At 44.5% G+C, this 20,579-nt stretch overlaps 3 protein-coding genes across 4 annotated transcripts; 1 reads left to right on the top strand and 2 right to left on the bottom strand.

Moving 5' to 3' along the window:
* The first annotated feature begins 1,206 nt into the window (after nucleotides 1–1,206).
* LOC103720635 (small COPII coat GTPase SAR1A-like) lies at nucleotides 1,207–8,121 on the top strand. Its single transcript, XM_008810438.5, has 3 exons — nucleotides 1,207–1,622; nucleotides 1,793–1,924; nucleotides 7,493–8,121. The coding sequence occupies exons 1-3, from the start codon at nucleotides 1,494–1,496 to the stop codon at nucleotides 7,811–7,813; spliced, it is 582 nt and encodes a 193-aa protein (XP_008808660.1). The 5' UTR covers nucleotides 1,207–1,493; the 3' UTR covers nucleotides 7,814–8,121.
* A 2,440-nt stretch (nucleotides 8,122–10,561) lies between these two features.
* On the bottom strand, nucleotides 10,562–12,744 carry LOC149768410 (uncharacterized). The gene is made up of 2 exons (XM_089928462.1): nucleotides 12,454–12,744; nucleotides 10,562–11,029 (listed from the first exon to the last, which is right to left on the bottom strand). The coding sequence occupies exons 1-2, from the start codon at nucleotides 12,742–12,744 to the stop codon at nucleotides 10,562–10,564; spliced, it is 759 nt and encodes a 252-aa protein (XP_089784588.1).
* Nucleotides 12,745–16,553: 3,809 nt separating this feature from the next.
* LOC103720636 (mediator of RNA polymerase II transcription subunit 21-like) lies at nucleotides 16,554–20,349 on the bottom strand. 2 transcript variants are annotated; one of them, XM_089929211.1, is made up of 6 exons: nucleotides 20,071–20,349; nucleotides 18,866–18,967; nucleotides 18,379–18,618; nucleotides 18,046–18,117; nucleotides 17,823–17,874; nucleotides 16,554–16,904 (listed from the first exon to the last, which is right to left on the bottom strand). In XM_089929211.1, exons 3-6 carry the CDS (start codon nucleotides 18,583–18,585, stop codon nucleotides 16,828–16,830), a joined length of 408 nt encoding a protein of 135 aa, XP_089785337.1. In that variant the 5' UTR covers nucleotides 18,586–18,618; nucleotides 18,866–18,967; nucleotides 20,071–20,349; the 3' UTR covers nucleotides 16,554–16,827. The 2 variants fall into 2 exon arrangements, with proteins under 2 accessions (XP_089785337.1, XP_038980318.2); XM_039124390.3 differs by lacking the exon at nucleotides 18,866–18,967 and having other exon boundaries at nucleotides 20,071–20,299.
* Nucleotides 20,350–20,579: the final 230 nt, after the last annotated feature.

Below are 20,579 nucleotides of genomic sequence, written 5' to 3'. Positions count from 1 at the left end.
ATCATGTGCTAGTTGAGTGCCCGCGGGCTGTTCAGATTTGGAGGGCTGCAAGGATCGCCTATGATCCGGGACAGAGATGGTCGTCCATAGCCGAGCTCATCAGGTTCCTGGAGTTCCCAGGGGCAGGACCCGGGGTGCAGGAGAGAGGGACTCGTGTTGCATATCTGGCTTACCACTCCTGGTTAGACAGGAATGTACGAGTCTTTGAGGGTCGCAGCTCGTCCCCGGGGGCGGTGGTGGCCAGGGCCTTTCTGCACGCAGAGGAGTTTTTTAGCACTGCTGTTAGGTCACCTTCCAGGTTGGCCAGGGACATCTGGGGTACCCCGACCGCTCTTGGAGCGCCCATCTGCTTCGTATCCTGGGTACCCCCACCCCCTGGTTTCCTGAAGGTGAATTTTGATGGTAGCTTGGCGGCTGACGGACGTGGTGGAGGTGCAGGCTTCGTCATTCGTGATCATGATGCCAGGTTAGTGGCACTGGGGGGGCAGCGGATCTTCGATGCATCGGTGGTTTGTGCGGAGCTCCGAGCCGCATGGGAGGGCATATCTTATGCGAGACGGATATTGCATGCCGACCAGGTCATTCTTGAGGGCGACTCAGCCACTGTGATTGATTGGATTAGGGGTCGTGGTCGTGCAGGTGAGGGCAGACCGTTACTCATGGATATTCGCGGACTCTTGCAGGCGTGTGGAACCTACCAGGCTATACATGTCTACAGGGAAGCGAATTGTGCAGCCGATTGGGTCGCTTCCTATGCGGCTCACCATTCTGGTGGTTTTACTGTGCGGGAGCCCGACACTGTGCCGGAGTCTCTTTTAGATTTACTTGCTTCTGATTTTGTAGGCCGTCTTCATACCCGTAGGGTATGAGCCGCCGTTGCACCAAAAAAAAAAAAAAAAAAAAAAAAAAAAAAAAAAAAAAAAGGACCGACTGGATGATGCATCTTTGAATCTTGGTTAGCCATCCAACCAGACCGTTGGATCCTCGATGGACGCCTCAGATTTATCCGATGACACCTACCTCTCCGAGCGCTTTTTTATTAGCCGTCAGGTGCTGGGCAACCGGAATCTGCCGGTCCACCAACCAAGTCACCTTCCCAACGCCGCGGCGCCCCTCCGAACCAAACCCAACCTCACCCATCCCGTCACCGGCCGATCCTGTCACCGGGATCCAGCTCACCTATTGCGCGACCCCCCACCTCCCCCTCCCTCACCACGGTAAATACCCGAGACCCCTCGAACCGGACACGTGATCTCTCCATCCCACCCTCCCTCTCTCTCTCTCTCTCTCTTCCCCCTCGTTTGCTACGTCTCGTTTTCGAGGGGTTTTCTTTCTCTCCTTAGGGTTTTCGGGGTTTGATCCGATTTCCGGCGATCAGATTGGGGGAAGGGCGCTGATCGCCGGATCGGATCTGCTCCGGCCGGATTCCTGCAAGATTCCGGCGAGATTTCGACCGATCCGATCGCATTGGGGGTGAATTCTCTCGAGTAGCTATGTTCCTCGTGGATTGGTTCTACGGCGTGCTCGCCTCTCTGGGGCTCTGGCAGAAGGAGGCCAAGATCTTGTTCCTCGGGCTCGATAATGCCGGCAAGACCACGCTGCTTCATATGCTCAAAGATGAGGTTCCATTTTGGCCTTTGGTTCTCCGATTTTTCGGTTTGTTCAAGAGTTTGATAGGTTGATTTATTTTGCTTTGGATTCTTGCGACTTTATGTAACTCTTTGAGATTTTTTCGACTTTTCTGATGATCGGTTTCTTGTGTAATACTGGGTTGGATCTTGTGTGTGAACAGAGATTGGTCCAGCACCAGCCGACGCAGTACCCTACGTCGGAGGAGCTGAGCATCGGGAAGATCAAGTTCAAGGCGTTCGATTTGGGAGGTCATCAGATCGCCCGCCGTGTATGGAAGGACTACTATGCCAAGGTCCCTTTAAATCTTTTAATGCGATTTTTTTTATTGCTTATTTTCCTGTGAGGGCATCAGATTTGTTCCCTATCTGATTGGTGCTATAATATATATAGAAAGTTTAGCCGTATTCCTCTTCTCTTGCTCTTTTTGTCTTTTCCTAATTTAAATAGATATAGTCTCCTGAACACGAATGGGTGTCCAGTTGAAGAATTGCTTTAGGCTGCCCAATAGATTGATTTGCGTTCTTACTATTGGAAAGAACCCTTTGTTGTCGGCCATTGAATGGTATGGCCCCTTTGTTAATGGGAACGAGTATTAACTTTTTAGCGGTGATAGGGATTTTTCGTGGAGGTTGTTGGACTCTAATTTTATTTATTATTTATTTCATGTGGTTTGGATTTGTAAACCCAAAAAATTGCAGTTTGTGATTTTTATACATTGCCATGTGGTGGTTGCATCTGTTCTTGGACAACAAGTGTTCAGGGAATATGCTAGGTCCAAAACTGTACTTGAATGCTTCAGTTTGGTGATAGTTTTTGGAAGAGATGGGATTATTGTCATTGGAGGGGGTTTCAGGACCCTAAGAGATGGGGTATTTTGGAAACTGACACCAACCAACCCTTTTCTTCCACTCACCCTGACTGGAATGCTAAAGACTGCTGTAAGAAATTCTCTGGCATGCAAGTGTAGCCTCCCCATGAAGAGAGACCACTCTAGTTCATTTTTAAAGGAGCACTATATGTATTCTATGGTGTAGCATGGGAACTTCAGCAGCTTCCTAGTTCCATTATGGTTCAGTCGGGGTCTGGCACTGGCATCAAATAAATTTAGTACACTAGAGAACTCTATGCGACTTTGCAGCTTTCTGTCTTTGATCTTTTTTTTTTTTAATTTTTGAATCACAGCAAATTGCTGGCCACCCTGGATTTGTAACAGTGTGAACAAAATGCTTGTTAGATATCTTTAAGCCATCTAACTTTTTCCTTATGGTATGTGTTCATGCAGTGCATTTCACTAATACATAATATTCTTGTTTTGTTTTAACTTGTGCTACAGCTGAGGAATGAGTATTGCTGGTTTAAATAGCATGCAGCTTAAATTTTGTAACCTTTCAGTGTGTGGATGTACTTTTACTTCCTACGTGACCCTTCATGTTCATATTCATTTATAACTTGTAAGTGTTGATAAGTTTGTATTCCAGGAATTTGTGCTGGTTAATATTGGCATGCTACTAGTTGGCTGATGGGTGCTTTTGTTTGTAATTTCTGTTTCTATTGCTATCTTTTGTCTTATTGCTGGGAAATGGCACACTATTTTCACGAAATATTTGAAATTCATTATTGGATGCGGTTGTTAGTATTTAGTCTGATAGTTCATTTTCTTCATGAAGGTTCAGAAATGTTTTGAGACCAGGTTTTGGCTTTGGTTGGTTCAAATTTTGGCATCGGAATTTCCCTTATCTTCGCAGTTTTAGTTTGATTTTCAAATCTCTGCCTAGAAAAAAAATCAAAATATAAAAATTAAAAACACAACTAAGGCAGCTATATTGGATATCATCTTGCTTCTTTTCCATTTCTATATATAATATAAACAAGCCAGTAAGTTTTTCTATCATTTGGCTGAAATATTTCTATCTCAATTGAAACATATGAACTTTGTTTGTAGTTAGTTTAATTGCACACTTGGTTTGCAAATTTGTTTATCATTTTAGTGTTTCACTACTGCAGGTTACAATCTTGCTGTTTCTCCATGTCAAAAACCTTTCAGTCATGAGTGAAAATTTTAGTTTGCCATCAGACTCATCTTTTAAAGCTGTACTTCTTGATATTTTTGCGTGTCATACTGCAAAGCATTCTAGACCGATATTTATGCTTTCAACTGAGACCTTCCTCTTCAATTTTGTCTTCTTTGATGAAGAATTTATTGTTGTGGAAATGTTGTTATTATTTATGGCAAGGGATGTGTGTGTGTGTATGGTGCTGCCTGTTATAGCACTAAAAAAATTGAGTACAACACTGGTTTTTGCTGCCTCTTTCCTGAAATTCAAACAGCACTTCCGTGGAATAGAATAATGCTGCTTGTCATAGAGCTAGAGTGTTCGCAGGTTTTTGCTGCCACTTTCCTGAAATTCATCCAATACATCTGTGGAATAGAATAATCAATCATCTAATTGCCTCCTGGTGGATCTGCTTTTAAAATCACACTGTTGTGGTAGTGTAGGCAGCCATGCATGCATGGAATATGATTAATAGGGACACAAACTTCAGTTGTACCTAATAATATTTTGTTCGCTTGTACTCAGAGCCGAACAACAATTCTCCTTGACATATGTTTGGCTACAAGATTGCGAAATTTGCTACCCAGACAGTTTTTTATTGGCATCTTATTACTTTTTTCGCAATATTCCTCTTCGTTTCTGGTTCTATATCACCTGCAAAATCTCTTATGAATATTAAACAATTATTTAATTATAATATTCAAGCTAACCATGCAAGCAAACATTATTGTGGAGTGATTGATTAAAACCCTATTTGATTTTGATGAGCTCAAAGCATTTGAGTATATCTTTTGTTTACTAATGAATTCAATTGAGTGTTTCAGTGAAAATCTTGTCTAAGTGTTTCTAGACTTGGTTCAAGATATTTTGGAAAAGTTAAGAAGTCAGTTTGAACCAAAGTCTGAGACTCGAGTCGACTCCGGAATATTACGAGTCGACTCCAAGCGTATCAGAATCACTGGCACGGGCTCGAGTCGACTCCGGATCATTACGAGTCGACTCCGACTGAGAACTGACAGACGAACAGAAAGACTCAACTCAAAACCTGTCAGCGAGTCGACTCCTGAAGTGCGCGAGTCGACTCCGATGATTACCGAGTCGACTCCGGAGTAGTATGAGTCGACTCCAAGGAGTTACAGACAGAAAAGTCAGAGAGCGATTTTCGACCCTGAGATTCGAGTCGACTCCTGTGGAACGCGAGTCGACTCCGATGGTTGGCAGGTCGACTCTCAGTGGTACACAAGGCAAAAGTCAGAGAGCAGTTTTCGGACTCTGAGATCCGAATCGACTCCCGCAATGCGCGAGTCGACTCCGAGACAGCGCGACCCCAAAAAGACAGAAGACTGAATTATTGTCTCTGGGAGCCGAGTCGACTCCCAGACAGCTCGAGTCGACTCCAAGGCAGCGCTACATCAAAAAGGCAGAAGGGTGTGTTTCGGAAACTGAGAGCCGAGTCGACTTCGGAACAGTTCGAGTCGACTCCAAGACTGGACGAGCCAAAAGACAGAAGATCGGGAGTTCGGGCTCTGAGCGCCGAGTCGACTCCCAGGATTGTCGAGTCGACTCGAGTGGGCCAAGTTGAAAAATTAGCTCCATGGACTTCATGGGATGAGCCGACTCCGAAAATGGCAAGTCAGCTCCAGAAGTTGGCGAGTCGACTCCGGGTTAAGTCGAGTCGACTCCCAGTCGCGGAGGTCACTTTAATTCAAATCCGGAACAGTTGCCGAGCCGACTCCAGAAAAGCATGAGTCGACTCCCGCTACAGCCGAGTCGACTCCAGATCGCGCGAGTCGACTCTGACCCCAACGGACATATTGTCAGGATGTGCAGAGTGTGCAGAACGGGCAGAAAAAGGTGTCTAACGGCTAGTTTCCGTGGGGGATGGCTTAAATAGCCACAGAGGACTGTAGCAAGGCAGAGAAGCACCATTCCACTTAAAGAAATCAAGCATCCTATCTCTGCCAACTGGTTTTCAACAGAAAAGAAGGAAGAGCGCCATTAACTCCATCCAGCTACCTCTTCCCAGCATTTAAAGAAGTCTCCTCCTGCCTTCAAGTCGACCAGACATTCAAGAGGAGACTCACAGTTCAAGAAGCCCTTCTCTACTCCAACTCAAAAGTGTTTGAGGGCTCTTAACTTCTCTCTAGTTTATATTGCTGTATATCTGCTTTTTAGAAGCTCTGTTTTTCTGTTTGTCCTTGTTCTTTCCATCTTGTCTTTGCTTGATTCAATCAGGGGATTGAATCAAGAGTGTAGAGGTTGGTTGGTGAGCCGAGGGTAAAACCAACGTGTAAGGGTTCGATTGTGATCCCGGAAAAACAATCGGGGTGGTTCTAGTCGGTGAGCCTGGGAAAACCGACCGAGTTCGTTGTGAGCTCGTAAAACAACAAGTTGGGTTGTGAGCTTGTAAAACAACCGGCTGTAATCCAAGGGGTTATAGTGAATTCCCAAGTGAGACTTGGAGAGTGGAGTAGGAGCAAGGGTTAGCTCCGAACCACTATAAACATTGTGTTTGTGATTGCTTGTGTCTCTCTCTCTCACTCTCATTTCACTCACAGCACATAGCAACTAATTAATCATCTTGCAAAAGTATTAATTAGTCATCCTCAAACGTTTTAATTGCAAAATTATTTTAAAACCTAATTCACCCCCCCTCTTGGGTTGTCTATCTGGGCAACAATTATGCTTACCTATCCATCCTGCCGCTACTTATATATATATGCAAAGAGGGGTTATTCTTGCCCTTCTTTTTTTTAGGTATTTATTCATTACCATAGATTGAATAATGATCAAAATAAAGAACAAACTTGCAAAAATTTAGGAAAAGCAACTAGATATTGCCATAATCGAAATACTGCTGGTCAGAGGAGTAAGTATGGAAGATTTTGTCAAATTATATATGTTTGTCTATGTACAAGAGCCTCGTTATATGTTTTTCTACCAATTGTGCATTTTTGGTTGCCACCCATCCAAAGATTGAATATGGAATATATTCAAATTATTTTTTTGATTTGAAACTCTGGTGAATGACATGTTTGTCTATGTATGAGAGCTTTCGTATATGTTTTCTCTCTGCAAGTTTTTGCATTAAAAGCTGATTTTCCAACATTAAAGATGAGTATGACACTCTAGTTACCAGGGGCATGACAGGTTATTTTAGATTTGATGATATTGGGCATGCTTATTGAGCTCATTTTAGACCTTGTTAGTTACATTGTCTGTTGGTTAATATTCTTGTCAGAGTCTGGACGACATTTGCATTTTATTTATGGGTTCTCCTATAGTGATAAGTCTAATAAGATGTCTATTAAAATAATAGTTGACTCTCTATAGGGCCAATTTCCAGTTGAAGAACTTCGGTTTCCAGCATGAGTTGGGGATCCTTCACAGATACTTGATCAACCCAAATGCAAGTCAAAACAGTAGCTGTGATTTCTACATACAAACATGCATTTGGGAACTTGTGCCATGCTAGTTTGTGGATTTGTGCTCAGCATTTTGTTGCAGGTTCAATGATGCATCTGTCTGTTTATTAGAGTCACTAATATTTCAAGCTAGACTTATAGTTCTGCTGTTGGTCGACTTGCTAGAACGTTACTCACGTCTGCTTTATCGTTGCTTAGATTTTGTTGGATGCTACTGCTATGAATTTTCTGCCTTCTTTGTGTCTTGTATGACTCTGCTTGCATTTGTTGTTTCTGCCTTAAATCTTGTATTGATCACTACCAAAGTTGCCAATATGTTGGTTTGATAAGGTTTTCGTATATGCTCGAAAGGTGTGTGATGCTAAATTCTTCCATTAACAGGTGGATGCTGTGGTGTACCTAGTGGACGCCTTTGATAAGGAGAGGTTTGCAGAGTCGAAGAAGGAGCTGGATGCACTTCTTTCGGATGATACCCTGTCAAATGTTCCATTCCTTATTCTTGGGAACAAGATTGATATCCCATATGCTGCATCTGAGGAGGAGCTGCGCTACCACCTTGGCCTGAGCAATTTCACAACTGGAAAGGGCAAGGTTAACCTTGGCGACTCCAACGTCCGCCCCCTTGAGGTCTTCATGTGCAGCATCGTGAGGAAGATGGGTTATGGTGAAGGCTTCAAGTGGCTCTCCCAGTACATCAAGTAGTGTTGCAGTGCTTTTGATACCTTTAACTACCAAGGGAAGGGATAGAATTCACAGCTTTTGCCTCCGTTGATCCTTCTTAGAGAATGGCGATTGAAACTTTTTTCTTTTTTCTGTTCTCTCGATTAAATGGTGTGTCGATGCTATATTTTGAATGGATTATGGAAACGGCACAAAGTGGTAATCCAATGTGAAAATCTGGTAGGGTCCAGGTGCAAGTTAGTCTGCACAAGCTTTTTGTTTCTCCTCCGACCCTAGCATATTTTTATCCACTTGTTATCATAGCAAGCAAGATTAGTGGTTCTCTGTCATGTTGCTTTTAGCGTTTTCATGTGAGATTTAGGTATTTTACGCATTTTGGATGGGAGCATTTTGATGAATTGCTGCGGTTGCTTGATAATCTTTTGGAGCTCATTTACTCTTGATGGGGAAGATGAATGGCTTACGTGGCACTGCACTTTCTGACGGGGACGAACAGGTGTGGACTTCACTTCCAATCCGAGTCTCGGGCTCAATTCTTTGACAGGTTGACCAAAGTCTGAGGCAGTGGAATCTGATGATGGTAAGCTCATCGCATTCTTGTGCTTGATGCACTGGTGGTACACGTAATAAGATGCTTGGAACGCGAAATTTAGAGTTCTCGGTTTTTACCCTCGTCGGAGCAAAGGTTCTCTTCCTTTCGGTGAAGATAAAATCAGGACATTTGGTCTCTGATATTCTGATGCGTTGATGATAAAATCTGGAGCTGTGGGTCTGAGGTTCCTTGAATGTAGGCTCAATGGCAGTTATACAGTCCGCTTACTTGTATGAAATGAAAAAGTTTGGATCTTGATTACCATGTGTAACCAATATTCGAGGGACAAAAAACCATGTAAGATCAGTTCGGAATGTTTGAAACTCAGCTCCGTAGAGAAGTCCGACCAGGAGAAACATGATATTCGTTCAATTAGAATAAACAAATGAAACAACATGGTAGAAACTTTTTGAGTTGTTCAGGCTAATGGTAGAAACCCGACCTAATCCAACTGATTTCTCACCAAGTAGAACCCCCTGAACTCTTGACCTGTAGTAGACATCGACTCTGGATTGGGTTTGACCTCAACTGACACACGTGCTTTTCAGCACTTGGTGACTGACCTCAATCTCAGCTAAATTGGGAGTCTTTTTTTTTTTTGGTACAATGACTGCTCACCCTACCTTGGTGTAGGTGCAGCTAGCATAGTCAAGGACTACAATCTCGGATAACCATGGAGGAGGGGCCTCCTGGTGGGTTTAGAGGACCTCCGCAGAATGCTGTGCTGCATAGGCAGCGATCAGTCGGCGGCCCTGTTCACCTCCCAATACACATGCACTGCCTGAAAATCACTACAATCTCGCACCATCCGTCGAATGTCGTCGAGTAGAGGACGTCCATCCCTCCTCCGCCCCTCCTCACGTATCCAACTGATCACCATGACCGATCCCCTCGAGGATAATACACTGCGCCCTTAGCCTCCTCCTTGCATAGAAAATACCTTCTTATGCTGCCCTGAGTTCCGCCTCTATGGCTGTCAGTCCATAAGCGTGTTGCCCGCTCGCCGCTATAATCTGTGAGTCATGATTCCTGATCACAAAACCCACTCTTGCTATGTGTCCATCACTAGTAGCACTTCCGTCAAAGTTCACCTTAAGATGACCGGATGGTGGGGGCTCCCAGAAAACAAGAGCAAATCTGGGCGCTAAATCAGCGTAGCGAGAGTCCCAAATGTCCCTAGCCATCTTAGATGAAACTGTCGTAGTAGCCCTAATAATCTCGGCAACTTGACGGAAGGCTCTATCTACCATGCACCTCAATGACTCCTGTCTATCGTCGAACATCTAGACGTTCCTATCCAACTATATATGGTATGCCAGGTAGGCACATATGATCCCCTACTCCATCGTCCTCGGCCTCTGCATAACCGCTCGTATTTGGCACAGGAGGTCATCAGTTGATCGGGTGGCCTGGGGCCGGGGTAAGGAAGCCCTGCTCCAGATCTGCTCTACCCTCGGGCAACCTAGCAAGACGTGGCTGATAGACTCCTCATCCGGACACCAGCCACAGCTCGGAGTGATCCCAACACCCCTCCTCACTAATATGCTTCTGGTCGGGAGACAACCCTAGGCCATTTTCCAAAGAAACAAAGCCACCTGGGAATGAATATGCATCCTCCAAAGCCATCTACCATCCATTTGCCTCGTAGGCATCCCACCCATCATCTCCTATAGAATAGCTGCACGCACTCTGAGACTACTTGTGGCCGCCCAAACCAACCTATTCGTTGACTCTTCTGTAGGTAGCGGGATGGCCAGGATCCTCTCCGCCAACTGCTCTTCGAAAACCTCCCTAATCGTCGCCTCCTACCACCTGCTCTGACCCGAGATGATCAGGTCGCTCACTCTGCATCCCTCCAATCTCGCCGAGTCGACTAGGGTAGGAACCCAATAGAGCGGCTACTCAAAAACTCAGCTGTCCTCCAGAACTCCAATGGATTGACCGTCACTAACCTCCCATCTAACCGCCGCGAGCACCCTCAGCGCACGAGCACAGATTTTCCTCCAGATGAAGGAGCACCGACGCCCCGCTTGAAAATCAGTTGCCACCGCATGGGTGCCATACTTGGCTCTCAGCAAGAAACTCCAGAAACTATTAGGATCCAGTATAAATCTGGCTGCATATCGAGCCACTAGTACTTCCCGCCTCGCCACCAAGGATTGGATTCCTAGTCCACCCTACCGAACATGCTGACATATTGCCTCCCATACCATCACGTGGATGCCCCTACTACCCTCCTGTCTGCCCCAAATAAAATTTCTGAACTGTTGCTCCAAAGATCTCAATATCGATATCGGCATAATGGTATTCGATAACAAATACACTGGGATCGAGTTAAAAACCGACCGCACTAAGGTCACCCTGCCCATCATCGCCAATGCTCCCATTTGCCACCCCTCAATCCTATGTCTGATGCTAAGCTCCATATCCGTGCAATCACCACCCCGAAGGCGCTGACCGGTGATAGGAATACCCAGGTACCTCATGGTGCCCTCCTGCTCTCCCACTCTCAGTATCTCCTTGATGGATGCCTTCACTTGTGGCTTGGTCTTTGGGTTGAAGCTGATCGTTGACTTGGTCAGGTTGACCCTCTGTCCAGATGCTGCACAACACTCCCCCAGTATCCTCCGTATGGCCTGAGCCTCCTGCCTTATGGCTCATGCCAGAAGCATGCAATCATCAACAAACAATAAATGTGATATTTGGACTGTCGCTTCCCCTAGCTTGTATGCCTCCAAGGCCTAGGTTTGCACTGCATGCTGAAGCGCCTTGGACAACACATATGAGCATAGGATGAAAAGAAGTGGTGAGAGTGGGCACCCCTACCGCAACCCCACTGATGACTGAAAGAATCGTGTAGGCGAGCCATTGATTAACAAGGCAAAGGAGGGAGACCTAACACACCTTATTACTCAGCCAATCCAGTCCTCATAAAATCCAAAGTTCCTCAGCGAGTGCTGCAAAAAGTTACAGCAAACCCTGTCATAAGCCCTTTCTATATCCAGCTTGATCCCCATAAGGCTCTTTCGATTCAGAGCTTTTTTAAGGTCGTGTATGAACTCATGGTCAATAAGAATATTGTTAGAGATACTGCTACCCCCAACAAAGGCACCTTGCTCCGAGCTGATGAGTCTCGGAAGGATGTTTCTCAATCTGGCCACCAAGACTTTAGCCGTAGCCTTGTACAAGGTGGTACACAAACTAATAAGTCAGTAGTGATTTGGTTCGTAGCATCCCGACTCTTCGGAATCAGAGTGACAAAAGTCTTCTTCCAGTCCTCCGACATCGCTGTTGTGCTGAAGAACTGCTGAATAGCGTTAACCACATCCCATTTGATTAGTGGCCAGTACCTCTTAAAAAAGATGGGAGGAAAGCTATTTGGCCCGGGGCCTTATCCTCGGCTAAAGACCAAAATGCCTCCCGTACCTCCTCCATAGTGATCGGTCTAGTCAACTCTACATTCTCCTCCTCTGAGACCCTAGACAATGGGGGCTGCACCACCTGCGAACTCTCACTGCTCACTTGATCCATCCATCTGACATGATGGAACTGCTCAAAAATCCTCCTGATGGCATTTGGGTCCTCTGTACTCTGCCCATCTACCCCCTGGCAACTCTGATCCTATTTCTCTACCTCTGAACAATCGTCGACTGGTGGAAGAACCTGGTATTTCGATCTCCTTCCCTAATCCATTGGTTTATGAACTTCTGCTTCCATAATATCTCATGCTGCCAGAGAAGAGAATCATGCTGTGATAACTTACCCCTAAGCTCTCTCAGTTCCACTTCTGTCAACCCCCCACCCCCCTCTGCTCCTCTTGGGACTGTATCTCAGCTATGTTTTCTTCAGTCTCTTCTACAATCTTGAAGATGTTCTCCACTTCCTTCCGATTCCATCTTCTCAGCCGCCATTTCATGATCTCCAGCTTACGTGATACTCTGTACATAGGCTCCTCCCTCACTGGTATCCTCCAAGCCTCTCGAACAATCTTCCATGATCTAGGATATGATAATCAAAATTTCTCGAATCTAAATGGGCAATGATAAGGAGAAGGGGCTGTTGTGCTCACCAGTAATGGGCAATGGTCCGATGCAATGCGAAGTAGATGGTTCACCTGGAAGTCCGAAAAGCTCTGCACCCACCTTGTCGTAGCAAACACTCTACCCAGCCTCTCCCAAACTCTAGCATGCCCCTGCTGGTTGTTGCACCATGTGAATCGCGGATCAACGAAGCCCATGTCAATCAATCCATTCCCGACAATGAAATCTTGGAATTTCCTGACCTCTCTTTTATTGGTGAAGGCCTTCTCTTCCATTTTCTCCTGCGGGCCATCTATAACATTAAAATCCCCTGCCACCATCAATGGATGCCTATGCTATGCCAACCTTGCTACTTCCTCCCACAACACTCTCATCTTTCTAAAGTCCCTGCTTGCATACACTTCTGCCAGAACCCACGAGACTCCATCACTTTCCAAAATCACCATAACAATCTATTGCTCGCAGATATTGAAAACGTCCACATTGCATTCTCCTCCCTTCCATGCAGCAATAATCCCTCCTGACAAATCCCGAGATTCCACCATATAGGACCCCCACCCCCTCGGCAAGGACCTCCTGGCCCATTGCAAACTCCGCCCTGATAACCTGGTTTCAAACAGGACACACATCTATGGGTCATGTATCTGCACTAGTCTCCTGAAATCTGGGGCAAAGGATGGCTTCTCGGCCCCCCGACAGTTCCAAAGTAGTATCTTCATAATTCAATCCGGTAGGTCGACCCTCCTCGGGCCCAACCCTTTGCTCTTTGATCACCTCCCTCTCCTCCATAGTTTCCACCCTTGACTCCATCAGTACCTTCCTAAGAAGTTGAAAGACTCGGTTGTGCTGTGTTTTAGCCCCCTCTAGCATCCTATCCTCCACTGTATCACCCATCTCACTGTTGAGTGAATTAACCGTATCAGGCACACCTACCATGCCACAAGTCCTTTTTATCTCCCTGTCCTGGTGCCCATGCACCCAATTCCCACAAGTCCCCTTCGAGGTCTCCTCAGGGTTCATATTGCTCTTCTTCTCCTCCTCGGGTGGCCACGGCTCCTCCCCAGCCGCTGGAACCCGCCTTGCCACCGTCGGGGATGAGGTCATATCCTCCATTGTCGCTCATGACTCCCGAGTCTGGGCTACGCCGTTCAATCGGAAAAGGGGGGGGGGGGGGGGGGAGGGGGTTGCGAGGCCAACCGAACCTGTGGGGACGGGGAAGAGCTTCACACCCCCAACCAGTCGCACCTCCTCCCCCTTCCAAGATTAGTTGTCGGCTCCATCATCTCAGTCTCCATGTGTGTCGAGATCAAGCTCAATCCCCTAGATGACTCCCTGGGTCCGTTTCAATCATCGAATCCAAAGCGGAGGCCCGACCCGCGCTCACCTTCTCCTTCTGGGCTCTCGTTAACGGTCGGCCCTTGGCGTTGCCAGGCCCAGCCTGCAGCTCTGAGCTGCACCCATGCCGGCCCAGGCGGACCTATTTCCCGCGGCCCATTGCGCCCAGGCCCGACCTGGTGACTTCCAGCCCAGGGCCGGCCGTTGCCAGCCCAGTAGTCAGGCCCATCTTCAGCGGGCTTTGGGCTTGCTTCAACACCCCTGAGCCCGCATGCCTTTCGAGCCCCACCGATATAGCATTTTCACCTTTCGTGCCCACTGTCAGGCCTTCGGATTGGTTCTAGCCTGCGTTCCCACTCGGCCCCGTGTCCACTCGGTCGCCTCGCTCGAGTTACCTGATTGGCTTGTTTCTCGCCGCAATTCCCAAACCTTCTTCTTTGGCAACGGTCGCCGGCGAGCAACCTCCGTCGGCTTCTGTCACCCCTCCAGGTCTGATGGCGAAGCCGGCGAGACCGTCTTAGCCTCTTCTAAAGCCTTCCCCTCCTCTTCAAGCTGCTGCACGATTGGCTTGCCAGTCGGTGTCCCTCCTTGTGCTGGGCTCTACCCCCCATCACAGCCGGCTTCTGGACCCTTACCCGCTTGGTAGTGAGCCACGGCTCGAATACCCGACCGTTGCTTTCCCCGAACAGCCTTTTCGTCGTCTGTCCCCGAGTCCCGTGTTCCTCCCTGACATCCCATGCCTTCGGTCCCCAGCTACGGCTCCAGTTTCCCCGCCCGGCATTGGGTTGGCCGCCCCATAGTCCCCCTCACCATGCCCGATGAGGCCACACCGGTAGCACACTATCGGCAGGCTCTCGTATACGAAATTCTGCCAAACTTTGTTGCTCCAACCCCTGAGAAACATGCCCGACCATAATGGCAGACTAGCATCCACCTCTACCTGAACTTGTGCATAACCCATCCTCCTCCGATCCCCGGTGAAACCGTCCATCGCAACTGGTTTTTCGGCCGCCGTTGCCACCTCCATGATGGTGTCCTTCACCCAAACTCCAACGACAGTCCTGGTAACTGGACCCAGACCAAGAGTCGATTGATCTTGTTCACTCCGGGGACGAAATTAGCCTGCCAGCGTTCCATAGCCAGTAGCTGGCCAGTGACCAGCCACAACCCGCCCATCATTGCTGCCTCCCAATCTTCCTCCCTCCTAAACCGCATGGCCGCATGGTCCTCGGCAAGCTGGAAGGTTTCGGCCTTGTAGCCGAACTTCACTTTCGCAGAGCTCTCTACCAGTCCAGTCCGTCGGGATTCTTCGACCCAGACTGCGGACAAGCACCGTCGAAGAGCTCCAATCACTCCTAGCCTTCTCAAGCTTCTTCAGCGAGACTTCCAACACACCAGGGAAGTGCCTTTGGACAACCTCAAGTTCCGCTGTCGTGATCCTATGACTGGTCTAGACCACCTATCGTGACAGTCCTCCTACCCTCTCCGCCCACGACAAAGTGGATCCTGATCCCCCCGGCATGGACCTGGACCCGCCGCCGCTCGGAGGTTTTAGCTGCCGCCTCCTCCTTCCCAGCTCTAACATCACCCATCCTTCCGTGCACCAGCCGCTTGAGGAAATGCCTCAAATGCCGCACGAAATTTGGCGCACCCCGCTCACCCTGACTTAAGTGTTCTCCTCTTGTATGGGAGTCAATGACCTATATTTAAATGCTTCCAGTGCATATAATTCCATAAAAAGAGCGGCAGTAAATTGGGGAGAGGCATAAACAAGGCATCATTGGCAATTTACTAGTTTCTAGGTCTATTGCATCAAACTTCCATAAAATGAATTCAAGAGCTCTCTATGCCGCCACTCCTCAAAACCCTTGACCCGGCATCAGACTTAAATCCCTAACTAACAACCAAGGACCAAGGTAGGTGGTTAAGTATTAATATCCGAGAACAATTGTTGTTCTTTCGAACTTCTGAAATGGTGATCTATAAAACCAAAAGTTAGCGAGTATTAATTATCCTCTTGTTCTTTTCAAGATACTGCACAAGAAAAACAACATTAACCACATGCCAACTCAAAATTCTAACAATAGATTGATAAAGTCAAAAAACATACAAGAAATTTGCAATTCTATACCATCAGATATCTTTATAAATATAAAGATATCTTAGTTTCATTTGAATCATCATACTTGATATGAATATACTGTTCCTTCTATCTTACAGCCCTAGTGCCTTTAATTGTAGGACTGTAGGTCCAGCTGGAACTTCCTACTTGCCAGCTAGCCTTGGCTGTTTGGAATTATGCATTTTTCACATCATAATAGAAATCTTCCACACCAAGCCTGTGGGAGGGTTTGGTTGCCTATTTCTAGTAGAAATAAATATAGGCTCAAGTTTCTTAAAACCACACCACACCAACACTGATTTGTGCTCATGAAGCTCAACCATCTTGATGGTCTAAGCCTTCATCTTTGTCATTTATTATTGTTGTCATATATTTTAGAAGTTGAGAACTCAAACAAAGATACAGGGTTCTGCAACACATGATATCAAAATCTCACATTTATCATTTCTTTTGTTTCAGACATCGGCACCAAATTGAATGATGTATCTTGGAAAATAAAAAAGATCTCCCTTCAAGCTATGTGCATTGTTTTAATCCAATATGGCTTTTCCAATGATAGCAACTATAGATATGTCGACAAGATTGGATATGAACTTTTTAAAAATTAGAAATTAAGTAGTTTCTTCCTATCACCTTCAAAGAAATAAATTGGAAACAACTGTACTCTCTCTGTGTTGGAAAGTGTTTATGTTTCATAATCTCAATCCAATTGAAGGAGCCTGACTATCTCCTAAAACCAATTGTCTCAAAGTGGTTCCAAAGAAAATAATACAAGATATAAATATGACCATCTTTGTAAGAATAGAAACAAACTCATATAGTGATAATACAAGAAATCAAGTGCCGCTGCTCTGGCCTTCGTCTCAAAATAACGCGAAAAAAAAACAAATGCTGCTGTCCATAGCTGTTCCAAGAAATCAACCATCCCCACATACCTTCAGGTTGATCAGTCTGGTTTCTTCAAGTTCAAACAATTGTCTGCTGCCTGATTAAACAGCTCTTGAACCTGCTTCAATTCCCGTTCTGTAACACCAGTGGGGACATAAAAGTCAATTGCAAGGAATTCTTCTTTGATCATGCCCACTATATCTTATTGGTTCTCCTTCTCTTGTTTCTAATTTCATAGTAAATATGATGTTCATCAAGATTCAACCAAGCGTTTACCTTTAAGTGAAGTGATATTAGATTTTGGAACATGGCTGCTTCCTGTATATTCCAGTAAACGAAGTTTGGTTTTATGCATATATTTTTTATATCTTTTCGATTTAGTAATGATCTCAGCCTTGAGCATGCTTACAGCTGCATGATGTTCAGAAACTTCAAGATCAATGCAAGGATCATGAGTAGAAATTGACAATTTCTCAGGAGCTTCTGCAGTGTTATCGTCAACATTTGACTCCATAACACGTAGTCTGATATGCTTGTCTGAGATGTCTGTGATTTGTGTCTGTGTCCATGTGTCCTCTCATGTACTTACATATATGCCCTGTCTGCTGCTGTTTTTCTATATTGGAAATTTTGCTGTCTTAGACATGAGAATTTGTATAAGTATGCTTTGTCTCTGTCAACCATATTATAAGATTTCTGTACCCTTTAATTGGCTCAAAGAAGGAAATGAGGTACTGGTTTTTTCTTTTTTCTTTCCATTTTCTTTTTCTGCTAAATTTCTGTTTTGCATTGTGCAACTTTATTTATGTGAATTTTTGTTATGTCCTAAAGATTATTATCTCAACGTTTGTTATAAGTTCAGCTGCCTGTTATGAGATGACAATCAAGAGAAAGCTGGCAAAATCATCACTTAGTGGATGTAGGGAAGCATTCAAGCAGCCAACCAATGATTATACAAGCAGGAGAACATACTTGACAATGTTTGATGGCAGGATTATGTAAAAGCATCCAAATTGAATCTTCTCAGAAAAGGAAAGTTTCATGGAAAATTACCTGCACCCTGGAGTTGTTTTTCAAGTTCCAGACCTACGGCTTCGTTCTCTGCCTGCAATTAAGTGTGGAATGGAATGTGAGAATTATTGGTGCCAACCAATTAACAAAGAAAAAACTGATTACATGATATCCCAGATGGCAACAGTTTTGCCGCCCATTGTAAGTTAGGTTGTCCTACTTCGACAGATAAGGTGATAGATTGGGTAAAGAATAGTTATTTTACCTGGAGTTCCGCAATTCTTTTCAATTGTTCATCTTCTCCTGATAATGGCAAGGCAGCAACAAGTGCATCAAACTGCACAAGAAGAAAGTTATTTCTAACATGGCTAAGGCTCATGTTTCCTGAGAGAATATGTGAATATAAAAAAAAGCTTCGAATGGATGAGGCACTTTAGGCCATGACTCTAATTGTATATGAAAACCACAAAAGTATGCAGTCATGGTTCTAAAACAGTAAAAGATTTTAGGCCATGACTCATTTTCATAAATCACTTTAGGCCATGCTTTTATAAATGATGCATTCATGTTTTCTAACACACTAAAAGATTTTTCTCACTGTTTTTGCAGCTTGAACCAAAGTTGCACTCGTTGTCTTGGTATGCTCCGTAATGTTTATTGTCTCCTCTGAGGGGTTAGTAGTCGGTTCAGGATAATTTGATGAAAGTCGGACTGGTGGGGCATCTCTTTGCAGTGCTCCAAAAGTATTCAAAGCAAGAAGTGCGATTGTATTGACTTGTTCTTGTAGCTGAGAGATTATGTCCATTGCATATACTTAAAATCTCCCACAGAATTACTCCTGAAGAAAAAGGAAGAAAAACAAAACAAAATCAATGATTAGCTATAAAGGGTCTTCATAGATTGTCTTCATCAATTTGTAACTTCGTGAAAACTGCCACTTTTAAACATTAGCTCCAAAACAGAACTCACATGTGCTAGCAAAAAATAAAAAATAAAAATCCTCAAGCAATCAGAAAATTAAATAACACTACTGGATTTTTAGGTTCACATTTTCAACATCATTGTTCCGAGGGGCATTATCAGACCTTAGTCGATGAACTTTCTTCATCAATAGATGAACATTTCTGTTTGCTGCTACAGCCTCATGAAGAAAGACAAGTACTACAGTCACCAGGAACAAAGAAAATCTGCAATTCAGAATGCTATATTGAGAGACTGTAGGTGCATGGTGCATCATTCACTCATGCTCAACGAAAAGAATATCTCCATAAATTAAAATACAGGGACATGGATCTGTAAAAGATAATGCTGATCGCTAACTTGCATCCACATGCACACAGCATTAAAACTACCTCACTGACATACAGAATAAAATTGTGGAGCATCTATCTCTAAAACTTGGTTCTGCTTGTATAAGTTGTTGGGAGGTGAACATGTTGGACTGAAACTTTCAATACACAAGTGTAACTGTACAGATTAATGTATGACTAATGTACATTATAGATAAAAAGGTACATTATTGAACTTTTGGACCAAATGCCCTCCACATTTGATTGTATGTGTAAAAAGAACATGTAAACAATACAAACATAATATCAAATTAATATGTTCATCATGTTGCATTGACTCCAATTCTTCTATTAAAAATTTGTACATTTTCACTTTGCAAATTTATCGTAAGAGGAATTATGAATGATATTATTAACCATGTCATTTTTTTTAACATCATAACATGTTCAATATGTCGATACAAAAGTAAGATCAAAGCAGATCAAGCGCTATTACAGGCTCATATGGAATTAGAGTGATGTCTATTTTTAACTAGTTGCCAATAATATGTAGTAGATAAGCCATAAAAAGGAACATCGATATCATCAAAAGCCATAAGCAGTAGTTCCAACTAGTCTTAGCCTGAAAGAAGAACAAAAATAAATAAATAAATAAATAAATGATTACTTGTTAGTGGAAAGCCAATGACAATTTTTTAAGTCATATATAACCTAGAAATCGACCAGATTATTGGAGCAACAGTTACTCTCTTCCCTTAATTCAAATATAGATCAAAAACCTAACGCCTAGAGAGAGAAAAAAAAAACAGAGGGAAAAAAAAAGAACACACAGATACAAGGCATCATCAGGTGGCATCTAATTACTTCTGTTTTCTACCAAAATGGACAAATACCAAAATAATTTGAACCACATTCTCTTTTCTATCTCACTAGCTCTCCACGGTACCATCAATCACAGACTATCCCATAGCTGTCCAAAAGCATAATTCGTGAGTGCTCACCGGATCCAGAGGGCAAGAAAATCGCGTCTTTCCGCTGCTCGATCAACAGAGCGTTCCACGAACCAAGTCCCCGATCGAATTAGGGTTTCCACGGCAGAACTATCAGAGCATACTAGAAACGGAGATTGGGGTATCGAGACGGATTAGGGTTTCTGATACAACGGTTTTCAGGCGGAGAGTGGGATTTCGTAGGAGCTATGGTTTTGATTTGGGGAAAACGGCGTTCGCCAAAGAAGACGGGGGAGAAAGGAACGTTACGAGTGAGAGGGGACGGGGTACGCGTTGAGGCACTGTGCCGCATTTGCAGTTTTAGATGAAATATAGATTAAAAAAATAAATATAATTTCGTAACAATAAACGCATGTGGCATAAAATTAAGAAGTAAATTGATCGGTTGACCTAACCCAATATATGCGTATACATTCATTTGCATATTTATATAATGACAATAAAAAATTATTTGAATCTCTATAAGAATACAAGATTTTTTTTTCATGATAAGCTACATA

The sequence above is a fragment of the Phoenix dactylifera genome, chromosome 2 (genome assembly GCF_051530095.1).
Source record: "Phoenix dactylifera cultivar Ajwa chromosome 2, Ajwa_hap1_PhDact_Kaust_v1.1, whole genome shotgun sequence".
Taxonomy (NCBI): Eukaryota; Viridiplantae; Streptophyta; class Magnoliopsida; order Arecales; family Arecaceae; genus Phoenix; species Phoenix dactylifera.
Note: the sequence above shows the minus strand (reverse complement) of the source record. Positions and strands in the feature narration are given on the sequence as shown.